Source organism: Alexandromys fortis, unplaced genomic scaffold, assembly GCF_014885135.2.
Source record: "Alexandromys fortis isolate MF-2015 unplaced genomic scaffold, M_Fortis_MF-2015_v1.1 scaffold_4, whole genome shotgun sequence".
Classification (NCBI taxonomy): domain Eukaryota; kingdom Metazoa; phylum Chordata; class Mammalia; order Rodentia; family Cricetidae; genus Alexandromys; species Alexandromys fortis.
In genome coordinates, this window is record NW_026067944.1 from 20,284,319 (window position 1) to 20,312,206 (window position 27,888).

A 27,888-nucleotide genomic window follows, 5' to 3' on the forward strand; every position below is an offset into this window, starting at 1 on the left:
TGTGTGTGTTTTTCTCTCTTCCCCTTCTCTTAATTTAGAGCAAAATTAATATACACAGCAAACCATGGTCTTAAAAAGTATTTGCAGTTACTAGCATGGTATTGGACTTGACTGGGCTTGAAAGTATTTTGATCTAAGATGAAATTCTTAATTGTAGTTTCATACATGATGTCTGAGAAGCAGTTTGTTAAAACTACCTGACAAAATGAAATGCATAACATTGATGGAGCCACTTCTCCCATGGGCTTGAGGATTTTGCAGTTATACCTGCTCCCTCTGACGCCCTTCAAAATTGACACAAGTGACAGGCATTCCTAACCTTTGGCCAGCAGGCTGCACATGCCCCCAGAGAACTGTGAGTGGAGCCCAAAACTTTGGTAGGTGACAGCACTGTTACAACATCCAATGGTTGGAAGAGGTTGTATGAGGCAAATACAACCTTCTGAACAGCTTTCCTTTGATGTTCCCAAACTTGGCTTAGAATTTATTGTTAGGTGATGATGAACCGACTGTTGGCAGACAGCAATTACATCACTGTTAGATGCCTGGGCTCTAAGTTACTTAAGGAGTGTTGGGTTCAAAAGCCAGCAGACACTGGCCCCCAGGGTGGATGATTATCTGTGCTTATAGGAACACTTCTACGCAAATCACAAGAGCAAATGTTGTCAATTGAACTTGGTATCAGACAAAGCAGCAGCCTTTCCCTGAGTTTTGTTTGCTTGACTCTAAGATTTAGATAGTAACTTTATAGGTTGATGGTTTTGATTTGGGCAGTTCACCCACATCTTAATTTTAACAAGTTACATTGTTAAACTGTCCAAAATGTTGTCTATTCATTCGTTTTTAGTTTGTCTTTGTATCCATGTCACTTTTATAAACCAGCATGGCATCTCTTAAGTAGGCCAGAAAAGGCATGATCTGGCCTGAAACTATTTTAAGATAATATAGATTGGTATCTGTCTTGGCAGACCATTTAATATTTTCACATTACTTATTTATTCATTTTTAATTCAATTTCCTTTTTGGAATTTTATTTTTTAATTGAAAGTATGTTTTTCATACAACATATTCTGATTATGGTTTCCCTGTTTTCAACTCTTCCCAGAGCCCTCCCACCTTCTTGCCCACCTAAATCCAATACCCTTTCCAGCTTTCTCTCATAAGAAAACCATTAGGCATCTAAAAAAAATAATAAATGAAAATATGATAAATGAATAGGAAAAAACAAGAAAACAAACAGAAAAAGAAAAGGAAAAAGGCAAAGAAGAAACACATACAGGATGCTCAGGCGCGCGCACACACACACACACACACACACACACACACAAGCCCTGTAAAGACACAAAATCAGAAACCATAATATATAAGCAAAAGGCCTGAAGGGGAAAACATGCTAGACAAACTACTATGAGACAAAAACCTCCAAAAATACCATTGAGCTCATTTTGTATTGGTCATCTACTGCTGGGCATGGGGCCTGCCTTTAAATGTCATTTACGTTCCCAATGAGCCATTTAATACTTTTTATTTAGCATAAGACTGCTTTAGAAAGATAAAAATCTTCATCTTATTTACCTCGCCTTCCAGTCCTATCTGTCCAGTCATGAGAAAAAGTCTGGGGACACTGTGTTTAGCATCAAAATACAAGGAAAATCATGGTACTAAAGAACAATATAGCAAACAATAAGAAGTTATTAATGGTGAGGCAACAATAGACCTAGCTCCTATCTATTCCCTTCTCCTTGTACAATATGCATATGATTAAATTATATGCTCTGAATTCATGATATTAAATAGTATTCTCCATATTCTCAATTTCAAGTTGCAGAAACACAACTGATTAGATGAAAAGTTGGGGCTGGATCCCACATGTAACTGAAAAGTAAAAAAAAGTACTATGAGATTTAATACAAACCAGGTCAATTTCTCTGTCACAATTACCTGCAAGAATTCATATCTCCATCAAATTACAGTTTTGAGTAGACTCACTTTTTCCTCACCTATGTGCTTAATAGTAACAGAGAAAAACAATGGTATGCCTACCACTGTGACTTTATGTTGTCCTAACCCTCATAAACCCAAATTTCTTTTCTGTATATTGGTCTGTTCCTCAGACATCTCAAGGTATGGCAAACAAGTCCTGAAGGTTCTGTGCCCTTTTTATAACTCTGGGCTATTCCTAATGAAGGTTCTTTAAAATAGAATGTCCTCATTTCTAAATATCCACTCGGCCACTTCGTGAGCGGCAAAACCCTTCTAATCAGATTTGAGGCAAAGCATCAGCACCTCGCCTCACTGTCACTTTATGACCCTCACACATACAACATTTAAATAACTTTATTAAATTTCAGTTGAGGCTTACTTATCTAACTCTGCTACTAAAAAAGAAAATTTTTTTGAGGATAAGGAACTTTACTTCAGTTTCCATCTCAGAAACTCGTATCTGTATCACCAGGCTCAATAATGCTTTTTTTTTTTTTTTTTTTTTTTGAGACTGGTTCTCACATAGCCCAGGTTATCTTGCAATGCTGCAAAGAACAGCCTTGAGCACGCTTGCGTATATCCTCCTGACTCTACCTCTCAAATTCTTGAATTACTAACACGCATGACTTACTCAGCTTTTATTTTTTTTAATAAAATACGCTTAATCTGTGTAGAATTATATACATGTACGCACTGTATTTTGATCATATTCAGCCCCATTTCTCTCCCAAATTCTTACCAGATCTATGACATGCTTCCTCACTCCCACCCAACCTGGTGTGCTTTTATTTTGAATTACTTACCTAGTCTAAATTGTGTTATCCATAGATTTTAGGGGTTTTGGAACATCTCCTGTAGCATGGTCACCTTATCAGAAGCCGTATTTCTATAGAAAATATTTCCTTGGGTAAAAGTAGGGACTACTGAGACCCTGCCCTTTATGCTGGAATGTTAATTGGCTTGATTTTGTAGAGGCCTAGTGATGCTATCCTGAGTTTATCAATGCATCAACTTGTCATGTCCAGAAGACACTACCATCCCCTTCCCAGTCATCTGGCTCCCACAGTCTTTCCACCCCATCTTCCTAGATGGTCCATGTCCTTTGGGAGAAGGAGGCACCACTCATAGTTTAAGGCTGTACTGAGGATGGAACTCAAGGCTTCACACATACAAGGAACACATTCAACCAAGTGAGTTACATTCCTAGCCCCAATGCATTCTTAATGATGGACATTTTTATTATTTTTGAATGCATACCAAGTCAAAAAGAATGTTCTCCAGAAATTTTCTTTTTAAAAAAATTATACTTAATAATAAAAAATAGTGGTAGTAGCAAGGGACAGTTGCATAAATACCATGGTGTGTGTGTGTGTGTGTGTGTGTGTGTGTGTGTGTATGTGTTTGTATGTGGAGGTCAGAGAGCTTTTAGAAATTGGATTTCCTTCCACCATTGGTTCCAGAGACTTAACTCAGATCAAGATTTGCAAAACGTCCTTTAATTCACTAAACATCATGCCAGCACTCTGAGCCCTTTTCTAAAGAAGCCTGTGTATATTTTAAGTTGAGATTAATTTAAATATTTTTCTATGAAAAATAAATTTTGTTTTAAACAAACCTTAGGATATACCAGCCTTATGAAATCTATGATTTCTATTAATTATATATTTGATTATAAAGCTTTATACTCCATACAACAGTTGCTGTTGCAGTAAAAGACTAAAGCCTCAAATATATAGATATGTTTATCAATATGTTTCTGTGATTGGGGTTAGGGTTGAGTTTTTGTTGGGTCTTGCTTTCTTATTCAAGGAATTGAAATTAAAAACCCACACAGAAATTGTCCTTAAGACAATACAATAAAAATATGAATGCATTGCAACAGAGCCACAATCCGTGTGAGTGAAAATACTTGAGGGCTCCTGAAATTTACTTCTATGGTATTGAAGAAAAGGAAAAGTTTTGTTTCTAGGGGTCACAGCAATGGTTGATCTGTATTTTAATTGATAGACTAGGCCAAACATAATTTTTCTGCCATGCATGTCCCTTAGAAGTTGTGCATATGCATAAAATGGTATGTAGGGAATTCTCCATAAATTTTACTTCCTAACATCAAGAAGAGTGAATATACAGCTTTTCCTTACTATACATTTACTGAAAACCAGTTTAGGCTTGATCACTGCTACCCCACCCTGAGCCAGGATGAATTTTGAATTTTTAAAAAGAAACTGTAAAATTTAATGATCATTAATATAATAAGAGATGTATCCTATTGTTCAAAGAAGAGCGTAATAGTAGCCCAGTGCCTGTGACGGCCTTGGACTTCTAGAAGATTCATTTAGAAAGGGTTATATGTGCATAGTGAAAGAAGCATCATGAAAAAATATGAGCAGTACAAAGCCCAAGCCAAGTCCAGACCCATCTTCTAAACTATTCCCTATATTTGCCTGCCTCATATATGCTTACCAATATCCAAACCCACAAACAATATAATTGTACATAGCAAATTATACCTAATATAGAAATATTGACTTCTGGTCGGTAATCATCAGACTTTGTGGCATTTGTAAGGCAATATTATTCTACAATGGGTATTTGAAAATGCATAAAGCATGTGCATATGAAGTCAAAAATATTTCAATTATAAAAATTAGTCTCAAAGACCTAGTTTAACAAGGAAAGTATAAAAGACAGATGATGATACATTATACTGCAGAAATTGAAAGCACTGACAATAGTTCTAGTTGCTCAAATGCTGTGATCATTAATTTTCATTTTGAAAGTTCTCTGCATGTGGCAAGGCATCTGTGCAACTCATTAATGAACATGGGAATCTCTTCCAAAAGAGAAAAATAAGCGGTATTTCATTACTTTGCACACCTATCTCTGCCTCTCCTTCTCCATCAAGTTGTGCCAAACTTGCATTTTCCAATTATCCCCATGTCATTTGGCATTTCATCTGACAGGTAAATTGGGGCATCAAGAAGAGTGAGTCTTGAGATTAGTGGTATTTCAGGGAAGCCCCAGTTTGATGTATTGACTTGCTTTGTTTCTGGAGAAGTGGCAGAGCCGCAGAGAAGACACTGCTGTGAAGTTGCTTTCTGAAGAGTATAATTCCTGTAAAGCCTCTGCTTCAGCAGGGATGATCTGCAAGGCTTGCTTCCTACCAGCTGAGAATTCAGTAATCAGCTCACCTGAGGGGAAAAGAGAATCTCTTGTCTTTCTCTCTTTGAGTTTTAATCTTAAAGATATGTGTGTGTGTGTGTGTGTGTGTGTGTGTGTGTGATGGGAGATGGCCTCAAATATTGGATTATAAACGAAAGGTGTTAATGCAATACCATGTTTATACTGCTTTCTCTAAATGGTCACTTCACTGAAAGCTTAGACACAGAAAATTGGGGGAAATTAACTCTTACGATTATCCTTTAATTCATCATTAATTTATTCTAGATCAAAAACAAATCAGTGACTGTTCATATATGAAGCTAAGACACGTTTAATAATCAACGTTTGTCAGGAAACAAAATTACTATTCTTTAACTTGAAACCTTTTATATTTGCACATAGACTGTATTCTTCCCTTAATAACTTTTAATGACTATAAATTCACCAATAGATATTAGAGCATTGTGTTAATCCATTGTTATTTAGAAAGTTGAAAGACAGTATTCTCTGTACTCAGGTAGCTAAAGTGGTATTGTTTTTTACCAAACTGACATCTTCAAAAAAATTTGGTTTTGATAGCGGCAGTTTTTAACCAAGGAATAAATATATATATACATATATATTAAATATTAGGAGGAGAAATGCTTTCTAACCTTGCATCTACATATTCTTTCTTATTTGAATGGAATATCATTGAATTGATGGCATTTCTAAATATTTTTTACTTATTCTTTGAGAATTTTATGCAACATTTTAACTATTCCTTTTGTTTGTGATAACCTAATATAACTCATGATTTATCCTTTCCCTTTCTTCCCCTGACCCCACGCCCTTATACCCCTACATCTTTGCTCTCTCAAATTTGTGTCCTCTTTTTTCAGTAGTTGTTAATACATACATATATGTTTGTATACATGCATATACACACAAATATATATGTATACATTATACATAAATACATGTACACATCTTTCTCGGTCCATATGTTACTTGCATGTTTATTTAGAAGAATGACAATTGTTCAATAACCAACTGGTGTGTGTTCCTCTAAGGAAGAATATTTCTTCTGTTCTCAACCTTCCTTAGTTGCCTTGGTTCCCCCTCCATCCAGCCCCATCCTCATTAGCATGTTGCCTGAGTTTTGAGAAAAAGGAAATATACATACATTCTATTTAGGACTAAGTATTTCAAAGTTTCTCATTTTCTGCTATTGATTGGTTATGGGTTTTGTGTCAACTGATTTATTACTATGCTCATTTGCCATAATAATAGTGTTAGGTTTTCCCTTAGGGTGCATGACTTATCTGTTATTAGTGGTGTGGTGTGAGTTCTATCTTTTGAAGTAGGCTAAACCCAAGCAAAAAGTGGTTGTTTACTCCCCTAACATTTCTGGCACTATTGCACCAGTGGGTATATCTTGCAGGTGGGTTGTTATTATAACACACAAACCACAGCTGGGTGAAACTAATGATTAACTAAACATTTTTAATTGAAATTAAATGATTATGTCACTGGGATATAATACATGAATGTTTTGCCACTCCTTGAGTTGAATAAGACGGCTTAATTCTAAACTTCCTCTCCTGATGAAAAATATTTTAGAATCTTATGTCATGTTTTCGGCGTTTTTTTCTTGCTTCTATCTCTGCTAGCTTGGACACATTTTGTACAACTTTGTACAAGCTTTGACAACTCTTTCTCTTTATAATGTTCTTCCCTCACTTTCTAATAATCTACTAGAATTAATCTAATATTAATAATAATTTACTGTACCATTACTGTAAATTAGACATTAACAAATAGATCTGAAGTCTCAATATAGGAAATGCATGCTCTTCTAGGAAGAAAATTATTCAGTGTTAATATATTAACATAATCAGACAGTGTTTTGCATAATTGTGGCTGCCATCTAGCTAATTTCAAATAGGTGTGACCAGATGTAAATCTGAACTGAGAAAACGGGAAATGGAACAAGGATGAAACGAAGGGACACTTACAAGGTGAAAGTGACAATATTGATGAGCAGTGAGAAGACTGATGAGTGGTGGGAAGACAAAGGAGAGAACTTTATGAGGCCTGACTCCAGCATCATCTGTATGGGCATCTCTGAACTAGACTTACTAGAAAAAAATGGCCATTACCTTCTAGACTATGAAGAGTATCTGAGAAATTTCAAATAGTATTTTGAAGAGTAATTATCACATAAGGGGGAATAAATTGGGAAGATCCATTGGGGCAAGGCAGATCAACAGAAACCCATAGCTCATTTATTAATATACATCTATAGCCTAATATTAGTCCATGTTAATGTTGATGAAAACAAAAGGTAAGATGTAGTAAAAAGTTTGACTTGAAACTCATACTTGTTGGAAGACCCAAGATGAGACCATGTTTAAAAGTCCAGGTGGGCAAGAAAGATAATAAGAGCATCATCTACAAAATTACAATATTGTATTTTTTCTTCCAACTATATTTATTTACTGCCTTTCATCTGTACATAATATGCTAATGTCCAGATAGGTTTGCAGCATTGAAAGTTTTGCAGATATATTAATTTCCATTGTACAATATTCGATGTGCATCTTAAATAATATAAAATCCTGGTTGTTACATATGATCTGAGGAAGGCATTTTCATGTGTCACTTGCCAATGAACCTTACAATGATTTTTTTTTTGTTTACCGTCAACCTATTTGTTAAAATATAGGTTATGATTTTAAAAATCATTTCAGTGAAATGACAAAGAATGCATTTCCCTGGGCAGCATATTTGAGAAATACTTTATTCAAGATGTGTCATATATCCTCCAGTAGCTCTCAGAAGAAGTTCACAACAAAAAATGAGTTAACTTCAAAACGCTCATCCATAGAAAATGAAACAGAATACAAATAACACATTTCACTTTGAAATATAAATATGAAAAATAATCTTGATTACAGTGAGGCAGTATCATATGCCTCCATATAAGAAAATGTGTTAGTTAAAAATAGCCAAATTGCTTTTCTCTCACACTTTTCTAAAAACGTGAAATCTATTTTTTTGTAAGAATTTAGATTCCATGGAAAGAGCTTCATTCTGTTTTTCTACTTTAAATAGAAATAACTAGAGCAAGCCTCTTATAACATTATCCTGACTTAAACCAAGCATTATCTAGGTTCTAAATGTTGATTAAATAACAAATTCAAAATATTTTTAAAATTAATTATTTTTTCTTAAGGGAGTATACTTTTGCCACGACCATAAAATTAAACATAATTTAGTATGCTTATTTTTGTTTGAGGATATGTTTTTTTTTTCATTTAACAAAAAAAATAATTCCAGTGAGTAGTTCACAAATAAATTTCATTTATCTCTACATATCCCACTATGGCTCATTTTAGGGTCAGGGCTCTCTCCCTATTGGCACTACTAAGAATAAGTTCTAGATGTGTTTTCTCTGAGAAAACTAATTAGAGATAATTAGCATTGGGACTGCACAAGTGAATATAGACAGCATTGCAGACAAGTTTCCCTAATGTAGCAATTTTTACTCTTTGTAACTTTTGGTTCATTGTCTATTTTCCCTACTGATCTGCCAGTCTAACAGCATAGTAATTGCGTATGGTTTGTTCATCTCTGTCTCCCCCGGGTCACGTTGGTATCTGTCTGCTATGTAATAACTTCTCAATAAACATTACTTGGTGAATTAATGAATTCTTTAACTTTGTTCTGAAGACGGTGCTGAAAGGTAGAAGGGTTATGCCTATTGTAACTCTTGCCTTCCAGAATCATCATCTCCAAAGTGTGTGAAGTAATTAGAAATGAGTATTGAATCCATGGTCTTCATATATATTGAATGGCTATGTTTGAGATTTAAAAAAAAAAAAACTTCCTTCACATTATTAAAAGGAGGACAGTTGTGAGTTATGCCCAGCTTATTCCAATCTTTCCTTATCAGAATTATACAGTGTATATAACCATACCATTTATTTTCTTGATGTACTCATTCAGCTACAGCCACATATTCAATCACATGGGTTGGGCTTCCAATTCATTTTTGTGTACGATGCTACATATTTTGTGCCTTCAAAAACAATCACAAATAGAACCCAAAGCATACCTCCAAGGATCTGAGAAAGAACCCTTTATCTCTCCTTCCTGTTCCTCATCACTCTGTTGTAAAACCACCCACTCCTCCTTCGTCTTCTTGTCTCAACCTCATATAATAAGAATTACTGTTAGAACTGAGATCATCTAGATAATCCATGATGGATCTGATTTTTATTTACACTTTCTCTTTGAGAAGAGTAGAGGTATGTTACACTGGACTTTCTACAGGCAACACAAGAAATGAATTTCATGTCTTCCTGGAATTTTCATCCCAATAAAAGAGACAGTTTGCTAAAAAGTAACTTGAGTGACCACTATACTTTAATTTATAATATTAGTTTAAGTGGGTTATGGAAGCATCTGTCTGAGAGCCTAAGAAAACAACAAAAACAACAACTGGGACAAAACTTCCCAAATGACTGGGTGTCCATGAAAGAGAACTGTCAGGAACTGACCATTATCAAACGTGTGGCTCACTCAAGGAACTGAGGGTGTGCATAGTCCTTTAATCAGACAAGCTAGAGACCTGTGCTAGCCAGTTGCAAAAAGATTCATTAGTAAAGTTAAGGGCTTTGAAGTTTACCCAGAGATGAAGTCAGAGCTCTGTGTGATGGACCAGCACTAATCCTATAAAGACAGAACTTACCCAGCAAGTACAATAATACAGCACAGGTCCAGGACATTCCTCCTACTTCCGCGTAGGAAATTGTGTTCTTTCCAATACTTCATTGCTTCATACAATAAAATAGTTACATTTCTCTGGCACACTGTGACAATTACATTTAATTCAATACTCTCACATTATTTACTGGAAATAAGGGGCAAACAAGGGCATGAATGATTCTGGTAGAACAAAAAAAATTCTGTTCTCCTGTTAGGTAAAAAAGCTGTTTAAAATATTTCAGTAGCTAGGACTTGAGACTGACAAGTCAGTACTGTGCTGTCAGCTTTTCTGTGTGCCGTATGTGTGGATGTGGACAAATAACAGAACTACCCAAATAGGAGTAACAATGACACTGACATAAGCATGTGGACTATGAGCATATACTCAATAATATTTCTAAACTCTTTGCATTGACCTGAGAACATAGACATTTGCTTATAAAATAATACATAGATTGTAAGTGATATGAGTGTTCATGTTAGTCATGTTTCCCTAATCATACCCCCTCATTGTCTGTATTATTTTATACCCAGGACAATATTGACATCCATTAAGCATTCTTCAACTGTTTTGTGTATGTGTGTATGTTATTTTTTTTGTACAGAGTACTTAATTTTGCTTGTATACATGCTTGGGAATTAATTATACATTGCTATGCATTCTGTTTAAAACATTCTGTTTAAAACACAATTAAAACCCTAATTTAAGTTCAGTGATCATGTAATCAGAAGTAAGCAAAAAGAGACTTATTAGTGAAGCCAGTAGTTAACTAAGTTATTATGTTAAACAATATAAATTTTTATGACAAACTTTATGATTTTCACAAGACACTCAAGTATATAATCTTTTTCCCCATCTGAGCTTTGAATGGAGTCTCAGAAATCACTAGAGACCTGACTACTATGACAATATTTGTTCTAGGCAGAACACTTTTGAACTAGATTATATCTTTAAGAGCACAGGAGTTGTAAGTAAATAATGTCTTCTTTTAAAAATGTCATCTTCTTTATCTTCAAACTATAATGTTTTCTGAAAAATCAATCTCTTAAAATCTATTGTTTGATAATTTTCAGTGAGAAAATATGACATTTTAGAGCACACCATTAGTTCCTCTATCAATGCTATTTCTAGGATTGCAAAACTTGGGGAAGAACTAATAAAAAGCTTGAGTCCATTGTTTACTAGATACGATACAACTATTTAACTCATCTCTGAACAGATTATGAATCAAAACTCAACTTTGTAAAAACTGCCTGAAAATGCTTTGATGAAATAATGGTAACAAAAATCTAATTCCAATGTTTAATGAATTTCTTTAGTTCTAAACTGAACAAATGTGACTTTTGTTTCTTATTACATTTAGAAAGTCTCCAAAATGGTGTGACTGGTTTCTTACTAAAACCTACAGTTGTTATTACCTAGGAGAGGAGGCTGTGCAAGACTAATGACCCGAGTTGAGTCCCCAAGAGCCCTTATGAAAGCAGGATGTAGTGACAGAGTCATCACTGCCCGTACAGACAGATGGGAGGTGGAGAAAGGAAAACACCTGAAGGCTAGTGGAATGTGTCTATCAAGATATCCTGCGAAAAGAGTGGTGAAGGAAGAGAAACCTTGTCTCCAACAAGGTAGAAGACTAGGACCAACATGCAAGATTGTTCCCTGACCTCCATTTTCACACTGCTGCACACTGACATAACACACACACACACGCACACACACATACACACACATACACACACACACAAAGGAAATAAAATACAGAGTTTTAGTCAAGTTGAAGGATAATAATGGGACTTATTGATTAATATTTTAGACTATTGATGGCTGACTTGTTATTGATACTTATAGCATAGGAAGGAAAACAAAAGTAAAATTTGGGAGCTAAATTCTGGTCATAAGTTTACGTGACAAAGCTCTTTAATCTGTGTTTCACTTTCATTACCACTATTTTTTTCTTTAATTGACACACATCAATTATAGATATTAAGGGACTCGCTCTGATATATAAGCAATTCCCCATCCCATATAGTGTAGAAAACAGTAATAGTGAAAATGGAATACAAAAAATGAACTGAACCAATCAATGTATTTTAGGGCCACTGGAAGGGTAGCTGCTGCAGTTTTTAAGACAAGCATTTTCTTATCTATAATGTGCAAAGTCCTCTATTCAAACCTTAGCATCATAAACAAACAAACAGAAAAGCATACACAGAGAGAGAGAGAGAGTTTTGAAAGTATCTTAGTTTATTTCTTTCTTTGTATGGTAAAACATTCTAGCAAAGGTAACGTAAGTAGGAAGGTATATTTTGGTTCACAGTGCAAGTGTTCAGAAAGGGAAATCAAGGCTACAAGAAAGAGCCGGAAGCAGCTGTTATAGCACAATCATGGAGTATGGAGCAGAGGAGCGAATGCTGCCAGTCATTTCCTCTTCTCCATTTATTCATTCCTGGATCCCAGTCCATGAAATGGGTCCACCTACAATGAATGTTTATGTAATCAAAATAATTTCCCACATGCATGCTGAAACGCCAGTGTCACCCAATGACTCTGGATCTGTCAAGTTGAAAATTAATACTGAACACCACACATAGCAAAAAAAAAAATGTAAAATGTTGTTAACTATTTGTCATCAAAAAAGAAAAAATAAGCACTTAAGTGTTCTTTTCTCCTGTACTTATCATCTACCAAATATTTATGTATATATAGATATATATGCGTTTGTACACACATATACACATGTATACTTACTCTTATTAAATTTCACAGAAACTTAGTTCTGTGAAATATATGTTATATATAAATTATTTTTTTAATTTATTAATTTAAATTATAGATTTTTATATATAATCTCTATATAATATGTTATATATAATATATAGATTATAGAAAGCGTTAAGAATTCAAACACCTGCTGGGCGGTGGTGGCGCACGCCTTTAATCCCAGCACTCGGGAGGCAGAGGCAGGCAGATCTCTGTGAGTTCGAGACCAGCCTGGTCTACAGAGCTAGTTCCAGGACAGGCTCCAAAGCCACAGAGAAACCCTGTCTTGAAAAACCAAAAAAAAAAAAAAAAAAGAATTCAAACACCTTGTTATATTTTTAAGACAGAAGAAAGTTTTGTGTTGTGTATAATGACCTCAGTTCTGTAAGCATCATATAAATCTACTTCAGCTGGTTTGTTTAGAGACCTATTAAAATAAAGGTCAATTCTACTGTGCTTTAAAATAATAACCATCACCATATGTGTCACCTGTGCTTATGTTTCAGCTTCTGACATGGCAGCAGAACAAGGGCAGATCCTGGTAATAGCCACGGCGGCCGTTGGAGGATTCACGCTCCTAGTCATCCTCACTCTCTTCTTCCTCATCACTGGGAGGTAAGTGAGTCTTCTGGATTATCCCCAACTCAGTGGAAAACCACACTTTATACCCAGTGTATTCTTGTGTGTGTCTGTGTGCGTGTGCACATATGCATGTGTGTGTATTCACATGTCGGGGCGGGGGGGGGGGATATTCCTGACATGAAGAGATGATAGAAACATTCAATAGCTGCTCTCAATTTAGAAAAAAAAAAAACCCTACCCAAATCCTACAGTAGAAAGTTTAAAGCTGAATAGTAAAGACTAACATACTCCTGAATTTTTATTTCTTTATTCTAATTTGATGACTCTGTGAAGGATTTTTCTTGGGGAAAAAAAATCAGAATTAGACAAAACAATTCTTTGTGAATTTGTAATGAAAGTAAGATGTTTTGACAACTAAATATGAAAATTCTCTACATTATAATAATTTTAGTTTTAAATATAATAATCTGCTTTAGAGTAATATAGATAATAGATAATTTTTAATTATTATAAGTTGAAAAGGTGAGAGGTTTAGATTTGAATCCTTACTCTGTCAAACAGATTCATTTATTTTGGCCACAGTTCCTAAACCTGGAGGTACAGACACTTGTGAGCCCTCTCTGAGAATCAACTCAAGATGTATGGAAGAGTCGCAAGTGCTCTTAAGCACGGAGGCATTTCTCCAGGCCCCTAATTGTTTTGCATTCTTGTATTACATAATTCTTGAGTAAGCTTTTGTTTTCTTTTTTGTAAGGTGTCAATGGTACATAAAGGCTAAAATGAAATCAGAAGAGAAGAGAAGAACACACTTACAGAATGGCCACCGTAAGTATTGCCATTGTTCTGCCACCATCTATATCCTACTGGAATCTTTAGGACTCCATTCAAATTTGGGGTCTCCTGAAAGCAAACAAGCGAAACATTCATTTCCAACCTTTTGGCATTAAGGGTTTCATCTAGCTTCCAGGTTTAGGGTGGAAACTGCACCTGCTTCTCATTAAATGGCATTACCTTTTCTTCAATGCTTGTGGGAGAACCCAACAAATTGAATTTACTAAAAATTCGTGGTGACTAATTATGTATAGTTATTTACCATCACAATGGCTCTGGAGCGTGAGTCAGTTTTATTTAGTGAAGTGTTATACAGACATGTTGAGGAACCCTTATTCCGTTTTTGAAGATTGTCATTTAATCATACAACAAAGCAATTTACAATTCATTAGCACTATAAAAGTATATCAGCTCTTTAACTCTTAGAATATGTATGAAGCCCTGTGCTGACTACAAGGTTATATTCATTTGGAGATCTCTTCCTCAGCAAGCTGTAATTACCAACTATAGTTGGTTTGATAATTGCCCTTCTCTCCTCCAAACACCCGCCTCCACCTTCACCTCCAAATTGCAAGCTACTTCTCAAGACAGTTTTTCTATTGTGAGACACTGAACTAACAGGAAAGCGATGTTTTTTAATTAACCAAAGTATAGAGATAATATAAGGAGCAACTTGTTCTACTTTTTAAATCTCCCTTTTGTTTTTAAATTAAGCAAAAAAAAATATAGATTAAAAAAAAGGCCCATCTCATCTATATCTCCCCCACAAGACAGGAAGAAGTTTTAAGTAAGATATTATAAATTTCTGAGATGGTTTAGGGAAAATTCAAAGGCACCTGTAATTTTTAAATGTACCTAAAAACCATCTGCATTAGAGACCTGGCCTGAAATGACCTCAGTACAATGTAAACAGACTGGAAAACTGGATGCAGACACCTGGAGGAATAACTAATGCTGGGCAACCTTAAGATTCACGGCAGGGCTTTTTGTACCGAGGTGCAGAGGGAAACAGTGCTTCTGAAGTATTTATTATCTGCTTTCCAAGCAGCAGATTAGCATAAACTACAGCAGATGGGCTCAGCAAGACCTATTGAAAATAACCTGAAGCGCCAAGGAAGTGAAGCAAAAGAAACCAGTGTTTAAGAAAGCAGGGGATGAATTAAATTAGTAAACTGATATTCACAATTGGAATTCATTTGGCCAAGGATTTTACAATATTACATATATTGCATTTTCACAGATGAAGCATTGTTATCTAGTTATTGTATAGGAGTGCATTATAACTTTAAATAAATAGCTTAATTTTGATAATTACATGTGAGTTAGTAATGATATTTTCATCTGTCTTTAATGTTTTCAGCATGACCATATATCTGATTAGCTGACACTAACTGTCCAGCAGAATCAGAGCTAAATTTAATATTATAACCATGATTAAGTTGTGAGTATAACATAGAGGTTATGAAAATATAAATATTACAAAGAGACACAAACTCTTCTCTCCTCACATTTAAACTGTGATAAGTCAAGAAAAGCATAAAATTTCAGAATCAATGTACGGTCTACATACACCTGGAAATATTCTTTTTTGGTACTATTTTTAAGATGCTAATTTTCTCATATGTGCATATAAAAGCACTAAGAAGACATAGGTGAAAGTTAATAAATGAAGACAGTGAACACAAAATAATTAATGAAGCAAATTACAGCTACTAATGAACATCATATTGCCTCTTCTAAGCTCACTCTTTTTTTGTTTTGTTTTGTTTATTTTCCTGTAAGAACGTGAGACTGTGGATTAGTTTGGCTCTCTAACAACACCAAAAATCATCCACTTATTTTGTATTATGCCATAGATATGTGTGTGTCATTGTGACATAGTGGACAAAAACTCCTTACAGAGTGAAGATTTCTTTTGCTCATGGTCTCAGAGGTCACATACATTGAGGGCCTGACAGAGCAGAGACATTCAACTCATGGCAGGGAGGAGGCAGAGTGTAAAGACTGCCTAGGCTGTGGTTTTTTACCCTTTCCTCCTTTACCCATTTCACACCATAGACCATGGGATTGTTCCACCAAGATTGGAGGAAGTCTTCTCCTTTAATGACTACTATCTTACATCTTTACACATACCCAAACAAGACCTTTATTAATTCCTAAAGCACTTCTCATTTTATTTGTCAATCAAAATTAGCCATCATGAGTCCACCTTCCTTAAACCATATCTCCTTAAACCATGGCATTCTGCTCTGCCCTCATTCCAAAAGTTTCATGTGTATCTTACGATATCAAATGCATCTTTAAAGTCCTAATAATTCAGCATTGCTGAAAAGTTCAAAGTCTCCTATGAGGCCAGAGTCACAGAGACCAGATAGATCAGATACACAATCAATATTCTCATTCCAAAAGTGAAGAATATAGAATACCAAATAAGGTTTGGGAGAACAAAGCAAACAAATCAGAGTAAACATTAAATCATGTAGCTTTATGTCTAGGATTCAGGTCATGGTGTGGAATGATATAAGCTGCAAAGAACTTGGGCATCATATCCTCCCTGTTTTTAGCATACTTAACCACTTTCCTGAGCTGGATCTGCTGGTTGCCAATAATCTTTCTCAACCAAAGTTTAATATTCTCAGAATCTCTAGCTTCTTGGGATCTTTATTCCATCTTTATCTTTGCTATTATAGCCTTATATATTATCCTATCAGAGCTTGCCACAGTAGTACCAAACCTTCTACACATTGACTGGATCTCTAGGTTTTCTTTGAAAGTTGTGTGAAAGATTCTATGACCCTATCCATCATCATTTTCAAAATTAGAATTAGTGAATAATGCTAAGATCTTCTGCCAGTTTGAACCATGAGTATAGATGTCTCTTAGTGTCTACATGACTAAGAAAAGTGAAATAAATCTAAAGGGAATAACCATTGAGATTGTCCTAGGTAAGTAGTGTACACCAATTGATCTCTCCTCTTAAGAAATATCTTTCAAGTGTATACACTTATACTCTTGAATTGGACATAGGTAGAATCCTGCTCAGTCCTGAAATGTTCAAGGCATACTTTATTGTTCCAAAGGCAAATCCACAACACCCTTTTAATGGCTCTAATCTCTTTAACTGCCACACCCTCCTTGTATTTAACTTTAAACTTACTTCTTTCTGACCAAACTGTAAGGTTATTTTTTTTCTAAACCCTTCTACTTTTAAATTCATAGTTTTCACCATAAATAATGGCTAAAAGCAGCCAGCACAACTGTGTCAGGACCTTCCTGGAATGCTTTAACATTTCTTCTACCATATTCATTTTTTGTGGCCTTTCAATTCAGCCTTCCACTGGGGCAGGGACAAAAGATGGGGGAAATTCTTTGTCACAATGTAACATGAAGGTCTTTAGTCAGATTTCCAATAGAGTTCTTCATATAAGAAACTCTATGAACGCAGTCTTTACTCTTAGCATTACTGCGTGCATTCTGGTCTTCTGACCTCCTCCAGGAATAGAATTAGGCTTTCCTTACAGATCCAGAATTTTTGCCAGAGTATTTTGAGATCCTTTTATAAACCATCTCCAAAGCCTGTGAACAACATGGTCTAGCTTAGTCACAGTATTGTTCCCATTTCTTTACATTAGATTTCTTAAGGAGGAAGGATTTATTTTAAGCTCACAATTTCAGAGAACTCTGTCTGTGGTTACCTGATTCTGAATTTCTGGACCTATATATACTAGAGGTAGGATCATGTGGCAACGGCTGTTCAATTTGTAGCACTCAAGATGCAGAGCAAGAGAGAGAATTTATGCACTGTGGGATCCCTCTGTTGTTTTCCATTTTGTGGAGATGTCAACCTGAAGGAGCAATAAAGAGAAATTTAAGTAATTAATAAGTCACTACCTCAGTATGCCATTCCCACATTTGTACATTCATAAGATATATGCCTACTGAAATATTCTTAAATTAAATTAATCTTATATTTTGTTGCAGTGCGATTCCCAGGAATTAAAACATACATTGATCCAGACACCTATGAAGACCCATCCCTAGCAGTCCATGAATTTGCAAAAGAGATTGATCCTTCAAGAATTCGCATTGAGAGAGTTATTGGAGCAGGTAAACATAAATACTACACTCTTAAATACTTGATTCCCTTATAGCTTTTCAATTGGTTCAACGACATAATATTTTAAACCTTAGCATGTTTCATCATTGAAAATATTAAGATATAAAAGCATTTTCTAATTTTTAATTATTTATTTAAAAGCAGATGTGTCCATATTCAGTTCTCAAATAATGAGAACATTTGCTAAAGTTATTTTCATCTTCTATAGTATGTCTCATAATGAAGATAAATTACAGAGAAGCAAGAGAGCCTCAGGAATTTATTTTGAAAATGCAATTTCAGGAGTTTGTCATGAGGTTATTATAGATTTACTCAAGTTGCAGCATCTATAGACTTATACTATAATTAGTGTTCATAAATATGACCTTGAGGCTACACAAGACTTAGAGTGTTCTGAAAAAAATCATCAAAAGTAAAATTTTGTTCAATACAGTTTTAGATCATTTTAATGTAAATTAATAATGCTTCCTATGTGCAAATCTCCAGTTCTCAGAACTTTTCATTATTCAGCTATTCTGGTTTTAAAGAAATTATGGTGAAGCACCCCACAAGAATTTATGGTGTGCATTAGCTAGGAGAAACTATGCTAATGCAAAGGGCCTTGAGAATAAAGAATAATACCTCTCTTAAGTCTTTGATGCAAGATAAGCAGGCTGTCTTTCACAGAAGAGATTTCCTTCAGCAGGTCTAGCAAAGAGGTGAGCTCCATTATCCCTTGTTATACTTACTCCTAGCATGTCCTAGATTTTCTACAGGGTCAGGTTTCACTTACCAACACATCTGCCTTTCAAAGTAAAAGAGGAGGAAGAAAGTTCTGTCAACTTGTCTTTGCTTTTGAGGCAATAACCTAGGAATCTCCAACACACTGATTTGCCTATCAAATACTATCATCTGAACACACTGAAGTTTAGGGAATACAAACACTGACAACTGTATAAGTATCTTCAAAGCAGATGGTATGAGAGAGCGTCTTAAAACAGTAAACACAACTACATCCTTTGTGGAGTGATTAGTCTGCTGAAGATGCTGCATGTGTGTAATCCTTTGCAGAAAGCAGAACATGCCCAGGTGTGGTCGTTTCGGCAAGTTGTGTCTTTTCAAAGCCATATGAAAGCAGCTGATTATATTCCACTCCTTTAAAAGCCGTCCTACTTAGCAGGCTGGATAGTTCTCCATGTACAATACATGATGATAATGGGGGTCCGTTGTGAAAAAAATTATTAGAAGTTTTAAGGCGATGGCAATACTATTTGAAACCCACCTTCAACTTCCTTTAAACACAAGCTCTATCTCTGTGATTGTATAGCACATGCCAAAAGTAATCTTGTTTCTCAATCACTGAATATGAGTACTTGCCATGAACATGGGCTATTAGGAAAGATTTTTATTCCTGACTGCACTCCATTCCTCAAACACATTGGGTCATCAGGTTCTCACCATAGCCATGTGTGCCTTTGAAAACTGCCACTGCACATCTATGCTCTCATAGAAAGTACTTCCCTATTAAAAAGAACTGAAATTTTTCTTATCTTCTGCTGAGTAAACAACTACAGAAGCCCAACACATAATTAAAGTGTGCATCATATTCAGTTTCATAGTGTGTGCTTGGATTTTGTTCTGTTGAAAGTGGAGCAATCTAAAAGAAAAGAGGCTAGAGGAGTCATAACCACCATTCAGTGTTCCTCTTGTGACCCATACAAAATAGTACTTGAAACTTTAAATTTTAATATCTTTTATTTATTATCATTATTTTCATCGTGATTTTTGCATCTGTATGTATGATGGATGTGTGTGTGTGTGTGTGTGTGTGTGTGTGTGTGTGTGTGTGTGCAGGTATGTTTTGCCTCAGCACGACTGTGAAGGTCAGAGGACGCTGTCAGGAGTTTGTTTACTCCTTTCGTCTTGCTGAGGCCTGCTCTCTAGTGTCTCTGCCACCCCGTGTGCTCCAGATTCGTTGCCTTTCCAGATCCTCGACTGATTTCCAGCGTTTGCCTCCCATCTTGCCGATGGGGATGCTGAGATTGCAAATACGCAGCATCAGAACTATCCTTTATTTAGGGCATTGGGTATTAACTGGGGTCTTCAGGCTCTGCTGCACAGCATGTTCTCTCACCTGCTGAACCATCTCACCTGCCTGCTGTAAACCTTAACGCCACATTATTTAGCACCTTCAAGATAGCGTAGAAGTAGGTTTCTGTCTTGTCTCCACTGTATAAATTAAATGTCAATGTCTGAAATCATTATATTGAGACATAAATTCAAGTTTTTGAAATATAAATGTTGTGAAGAAGTTCAGTTTTCAGTGTGGCTCCTTTGTCCTAATCAAAATATATCTTTTTGTAGACAGATGTTTCTGCCCTGCCTGCCTGCTCCCAAATAACAAGATGGAGAGTTCTTGTTAGCTATGAAAGCTTGAAAGGTAGCTTAGGTTTGTTTCTACCCAGCTTGTATAACTTAACTGTTTCTATTCATCTACGCATTGCCATGTGACTAGTAGTACTGACTTGTCCTCTTGTGTGTTTTATTTCCTGTCTGCCTGGAAACTCCACCCTTCTTGTTCCCAGCATCCTTTCTGGCCCAAAAATCTTGTCTAGCTATTGGCTATTTGGCTTTTTTTTTAAGTCAATCTGAGTGGCAGATCTTCACAGTGTACAAAAAGGTTATTCCACAACATTTCCCCCTTTTGTCTAAATGAAAAGGAAAGGTTTTAACTCTAGTGTAATAAAATTATAAAGAATAAGAATGATTATCAGGTAAGAATTGCATTTACAATGTCTAGTCCATATGTATTTGGCATATTTGGATTTGGCATATCCATTATTTTTTCTGTCTTGATGATTCCAAATCTCTGAACCTAATTTACCTTCTAGCATAACTAAGAAAAACTACAACTATAGCTATTTGTTCTTTAGCGCCATAAAACCCCCAAAAGGATATATTTCCTGAGTAAACAGGAAGTGCAGTACAAGCTACTTCCAAACCCATAGGAATGAACATTTTCCTCTCAAAAGTATAACAGATATAACAACTACAGAAAAGACTTTCTTAATACTTATCCAATTTGCTTTATCTGAACTTCTCTTGTGGCAAACAGAGTATTTAAATTTGTAGTTATTTCTGTACTTTTCTCACTCACCCCTCATCCCTATAGCTTCATCTTTCAAACCATATGGTAAGGGTCTCCTTACTATTTACTTTTATAAAAATAAAGGTAAATGCTTTGTGAAACTACACTGCTGCAACTTAATGTTCCCCTCTGTGTCCCTACTCAGTTCTAACACACCCTTTAGGCCATGTTTCTAAAACTGATTTGTGTGTGAGAAACATTGGTAGACAGGTGGTCTGACATTCACAGAAAAAGACAAAAGGACATAAAATGTCATTTCACTTGACCCACAGAGTTACTTAATCCTTTGACTGAGTCATGTTTCCTAGGTGGCTGATAATTATAAAAGACAATATGCTAAGTGCTTTTTTCATATGATGTCTTTATGCTGATTGGAGATAGGTATAATCTACCTATCTTCCTCAACCATTGTCTTTTGACTTTAAACTTCTTGATCAAAAATCATACAATGAAAATTATAGCCTGTATGACTGTACATATATATGTTGATATTTAACATACTCTGTCATCACTGCAAATTTTACTGTTTTATGGTTTTTTTTTTTTTTTTTTTTTTTTTTTTTTTTTTGGTTTTTCGAGACAGGGTTTCTCTGTGGCTTTGGAGCCTGTCCTGGAACTAGCTCTGTAGACCAGGCTGGTCTCGAACTCACAGAGATCCGCCTGCCTCTGCCTCCCGAGTGCTGGGATTAAAGGCGTGCGCCACCATCGCCTGGCTGTTTTGTGGGTTTTCTAAGACAGCTTTTATATAGCTCCTTTACTTAATAGAGGCTTCTTATACAATACAGGCCTGAATTTTCATGAAAATACACATTTTGTTTTAAATAAAGTGAGCAGTTCCATTGCAAAGGAGACAATCGGTTTGTCTACCTCCTTTGACTTTTTGGCATCACAGAATAAAATACTGCATATTTCAGTAAAACAAGAATTCTCAGGCTAAAAAGCCAAGGCAGATTAAGGTAGAATCATTACTGAACACATATTTTGAGATAATGAAAAAACCTGAAAACTGAAATTTATTACAGTCAGGCTATCTCTTTTTCAGGTAAGAAGAACACCTGTACCACTATGAGAAAGCCTTTCTGAGTGGAATTTCTATAATTTTGAAACATTATTCCATTCAAAACTGTCTTTCATGTGTCTCTAAGCCCACAAGGCACCACCCTTCTTCCACTTGACCTTCCTTCTTTCCCTAGCCACAGTGACAATGCAATATCCTCCTGTCATTCACATTCTATCCCTTTATCTATACAAACTCATTATTGCCTCTGCTGTCAGACTCCTCTTCCAGCTTAGTGTCACTGTGTTTTTCTATTCCTGTAGAAAGTCAGAAGTTTTAAAGGTTGGCTTCTCTGCAATCAGCTACAAGCAAGGAAAAGAACGTTGAAAGGACAATAAAAGGATTTGAGAAGGGGGTGCCCCACCACTAACTCCTTCTGAATAATGTTCAAGGACTGTCTGCCCTTTCTGTTGTACATATCAAAAGGCTGGCTTTAATCCTGTATTAATGCCCTAGCCCCACTCCCTAAACTGCCACCACTCACCTCTTCTTTCTACTATCAAGTTTATTTTATTTTCAGAGATCTCAACCTCTCAGGCCCATTGTTATATATTAGAGTAGTATTAATATTACACTTCTTTTAGTACAATAGGAAGCATTACACATATCATGGATCACCTTTTATGGGAAGAAACCAGTAACTACAGTGCATATCCTCCACATGTAGTTGAAAAGCACAGAGCAAGTTTTTTTATTGAGATTATGCAAAGGCTTATATTCTTAGATATTACAATTGCATAACTACTACATTCATTTTTGATGTAGTAGAATTGTCCCCATGCTCTGATTTGTCCAACATAAATAATTTATGATTGAGGGCCTATTGGTGAAGTTTTTAAAAAAATTTTAATAACTAGTAGGCAGATCTGTCCAATGACTTTGAATCACAAACCTCAAGACTTTATCAATCAAATTATATAATAAAAGATGAGATTTTTCTGTTTTACACAGATAATATGACTCAAAATCAGTTTTTGAGTCACAACACCTGCTAACTTCTTCTGTCACCTTCATTAACTTAGCTCTCTTTTAATGACCTTATTTGGTTTGTTTACCTGTATAATGGGCTATAAACAACAACCACTATCTCTCAGGATTAGGGAAGTAGTAGAGATTCAAGCATGTATAAAAGAATCAGACATCTAATAATAAGCATGGGAACAATTCTATTAGGTTGGAAATATTTAGTCTTTGTGTAATTCTGATGTCTGAGAATACTACTCATTGCTCAGTCTCAAAATACATTATGATACAATCCCCACCATGAGTGGTTTCACATTCAATACTTTCATATTCACCTTATTAATGGAATGTTTTTGATTTCCAGTTAACTAAAAATTAATAATTAAAATTAAATTTCATATTGTTGGTATATTGTTATTACCATAGCAAGCCCTTTTTGTTCTTTTTAAACAAAACAAATTCTTAAATTTCTTTATATCTTGAAAGACTTATTTTTCTATGTTTTATTATTGCCATAAACTTACAGGATGAATTTGTTTTAACAAAGAAAAATTTGCTTCACTTATTTATGTAAATCTACTGTATCAACTTACTTCTCACACACACAGAGACACACAATCAACCAATTTGCTACCCGAAACAGAACTATATATCAATTTGCTAGACCTTAAGTAAATTTTGTTGGCCTCTAACTCAATATTCTACATAGTATTTGTGGGTTCATTTAATGTATATTTGTTATTTTACATGGGGACTTTTCAGTCTTAGAAACTGCTTCATCACACTAGTCATTTGAAAAATATTGTTAAATAAGCAAATATTGAATTAGAAAATAAATGAAATACTCGAGAACATAAAATTATTTAGGGGTCAGCAAGATGGTACCTGCTGCAAGTTTCACATCCAAGTTTAATTTCTTGGAACCCTCGTATTGGAAGGAGCAAACATCCTCCTGAAGGATTTCCTCTGACCTCCACATGCACACCTCTACCAGCAACACACATACTTAAATAAGTATAAAAAAGGCTCTGGGGGAGGAAGAATCTACTTTAAGTATTTATTTTAAGTCATTATAACTATTTTCTTATCAACAAAGATCCTGATGGAGGGCAGTGAAATGGCTCAGCAGGTAAAGACAGTTTGTGTGAATCCTGATGATCAGAGTTCAGTCCCAAGAATCAACATGGTGGAAGGAATGAACCAAATCCCCTAATCTGTCCTCTGACCTATACAAACACACGGACACACACAAGCACACAGACACACAGACACACATACACACACATATTTTTTTTCTAAATATATATATACATATATATATATATTTAGAAAAATTCTTGCTGAAGAGTACATTAAATTATGATACAATCAAAATAATATATCACGCATGTGCTTTGTATAAAAAATTAAATCAGAACGAACAAATGTATAAAACATATTTATAAACTATCATTACATTGCTTTGATGAATAATTTACCTGATAAGTAAGGACAAATTATAGAATTATTCTAAGCAACTGGGTTTATTATTGAAATACACAATTTCCTAAGAAAAATTACATAGATAATTTAGTTTGTATTGATTTTGTAAAAAAGAAATAAGAACTTACTAATTCTTAGATATTTTTCCAGTACTTTTTCTTCTCATTTGAATATTGGTCAAGTATTTGGTGAAATTAAAGAACTTATAGTCATTTTTAAATGAATGCTTTAAAAAGAGTTGGAAGGATGGCTACATTTTAAACAGAAGGAAATAAGAATGATATTCTCTTGAAATCTAAGACCAATAAAAATAATATTGACATGGTATACAAATTTTTTTCTTTTTATTTATTGAAAATATTTTTTCATATAATATATTCTGTTCAGTTTCCCCTACACCATCTACTCCCAGATCCTAGTCACCTCTTTACCCAAACAACTCCATATTTTTTTCTCTCTTTCTTTAAAAGCAAACATGCATAAAAAGAAAAGCCAGAAGAAACATACACACACATTTAAACCCATAAAAATAAAACATTGGAAACCATGATATATGAGCAAAAGATTAGAGAGATTAAAAAAATACAAAATAAACAAAATGAGGCAAAAAAAATCTATAAAAATGCCAGTGAGTGTATTTTATGTTGGCGCTCTGCTGCTAAGCATAGAGCCTGATCTGAAGTGTGGTTTATATACCCAGGGAGACTCCACTGGAGAAAACCAATTGTTCCCTTGCAAGCAGTTGTTGATTGGACATAGCTTCTTAGTTATAAAAGGGGAGTTCATATCTAGTTCCCCACCCAGTGCTGGAACCCAAGCTGTCTTGAACCTGCACAGCTCCTATGCATGCGGCCACAATCTCTGTGATATGTGCAGCAGTCTTATCAAGTATGGAGGACACTGTTTCATCGGAGTCATCCATCAACTATAGCTTTTACAATCATTCTGTCTCCTCTTCTGTAGGGTTCCTGAAGCCCTTAAGTGTTGATATCCAATTTAGGACTGAGTATTCCAACGTTTCTCGTGCTCCATACATGGTTCAGTTGGGAGTCTATATTTGATCTCATCTACTACAGAAGGAAGCTTCTCTGATGATGCTTGAGGAAAAACCAATCTATCAGTAATACCAGAATGCCATTCTGAGTCATTTTACTGCTATAGAATAATAGAATTTGGTTTTCCCCCAGATCCCTGGCCTATTTCATCTTAAGTTCTTGAACACCCAAACAGTGCCAGGGATGGGTGCTATCTCATGGAGTGGGCCTGATATCAGATATGGGTTGGTTATTCCCATAATTGGTGTGCCACTATTAATCAGGAAGGTCACTATTCTAGATTGAAGGGTTTTTTAAAGCCAGGTTTATGCTTACATTTCTACTATGGTAGCATAAAGTGTACTTTTCAGTACCAGTGAGTAGGGTAAAGACTCTAGTTAGGACCAGCTCAAGTTTTCTGTCCTATAACAACTTTAATTTTGGATTTCCATGATATGTTATTTATTGATCTATAAAATGTATCATTAAAAAGTTTCATAAAACTGAAACCAAGAATACTCACTATTTTCCAGTTTCCATAGGGCAGAAATCTAGGCATGACTTTGCTCCTTCAGAGAGGCCCACAAGATTACAATGAGGACAGAAGATGCGGTGGGCACACTGGAAGCCCAGCTAACAGAAGTGACTTCTAGACTCACAACAGTGATTATTGTCAGGAACTGACTTGTGGCATAGAATGTCTTAATTCTGTACCATCTCTAACCATGTATTCTTCCCCAAATCTTGCCATGTAGTCTTCTCCAATATGGCAGCTAGCTTCGTCAAAGCCAACAAGAGGCTTTCTCAGTAAATCAGAAGCCATAATATTTTATAAACAATCAAAGAAATAATATTATATCAATTTTGCCTTATTCTGTTGTCTAGAAATTCCAGGGCGACCCAACCTTGAAAACAAAGGTTGCATAGGACATAAGTACCAGGTTGTAGGGGCCAGTGTTGCCTTACATACATATCTGCCTAGGACATAAAATAATATATCGTGTTTAGGCATGGTGTTTGAGTTTACCTGCTTCCTCAGAAATACTTTTTCTTCTTCTGGTCAACTTTAGCCAACACTGGGTCTTAGACCACATGGGATGCTTACAAGTTTATTCTGTCTTACCCAGAAGATGAATAACGGGAAGACTAACAGCATGAGTCCAGACATAAACAGGTTCATCAGACCAACCCACCAGAAAAAATCTATCTCTAAAGACCTTCCTTATGAGTTTGGGGAATTTTCCCCACTTCCTTACACCTATTTTCAAGTAGGTTTTGTTGTGATATGTATGATAATTGAGGATCTTCTGAGGCGGCCTTCTATCTGGGGCATCCAGGGGTTTTAGGTCCCATTTTTACAGAAGCCCAATAATCCCCAGACTTGATTTTCTCCTAAAGCCAACAGACACACAATGCTGGCTTTACAAAATGCATGTGAAGGCCTTGCAAAAACAGTAATCATGTGGCTATATCTCTTACATGTTTTTAAACTTGAAAATAATTTGAAGTTTGTGTTTCATAGATGCTAGAATTATTTTAAGAAAGTTTAGATAAAAATTGATGTTAGCGCTACATGTCTCTCTTGTAAAGTGTGAGATTGTTTGTACTACATAATTATTTTACAATGCCATTGAGACCATGTGCATTTTATATTGGTAAGCTATAAGGTATGAATTAAGACTATAAATCTCTTTAAAGGATTTGCTTATGTCATATTATAGTTTGCCCAGCATGAGGCAATTAGTTTATTGTTCCCATAGTGATACTTTTGACCTCGATCTAATTGTCTCTGTGCTTAACTAATGGCGTTTGTGGAATTTTTGTCTAGTTAAGGTATTGGTTGCTATGAAACAAACCATCCCCAAACCAAATGGTTTCAAATAATAATTAATTAGTTTATTCATAATTCTACAATTTGGACTTGTCTCTGTAAGCACTTGGGAGTATTTTCTTTTAGTTTAGCCCAAGGTCACCATTCAGCCACAGTGACTGGTGGTTTAAATGGTGCTACTGTCAGGTGGCTTGTCTAGAACATCT

At 35.3% G+C, this 27,888-nt stretch overlaps 1 protein-coding gene across 1 annotated transcript in view; it reads left to right on the forward strand.

The window, feature by feature from the left end:
- The window catches only part of Epha6 (EPH receptor A6), an 839,925-nt gene that overhangs the window by 554,107 nt on the left and 257,930 nt on the right, over window positions 1–27,888 (forward strand). The window contains exons 8-10 of the mRNA XM_050149039.1: window positions 13,165–13,273; window positions 13,995–14,065; window positions 18,053–18,178. Of these exons, the coding sequence (XP_050004996.1) occupies window positions 13,165–13,273; window positions 13,995–14,065; window positions 18,053–18,178 (306 nt within the window). The remainder of the gene's footprint in view (window positions 1–13,164; window positions 13,274–13,994; window positions 14,066–18,052; window positions 18,179–27,888) is intronic.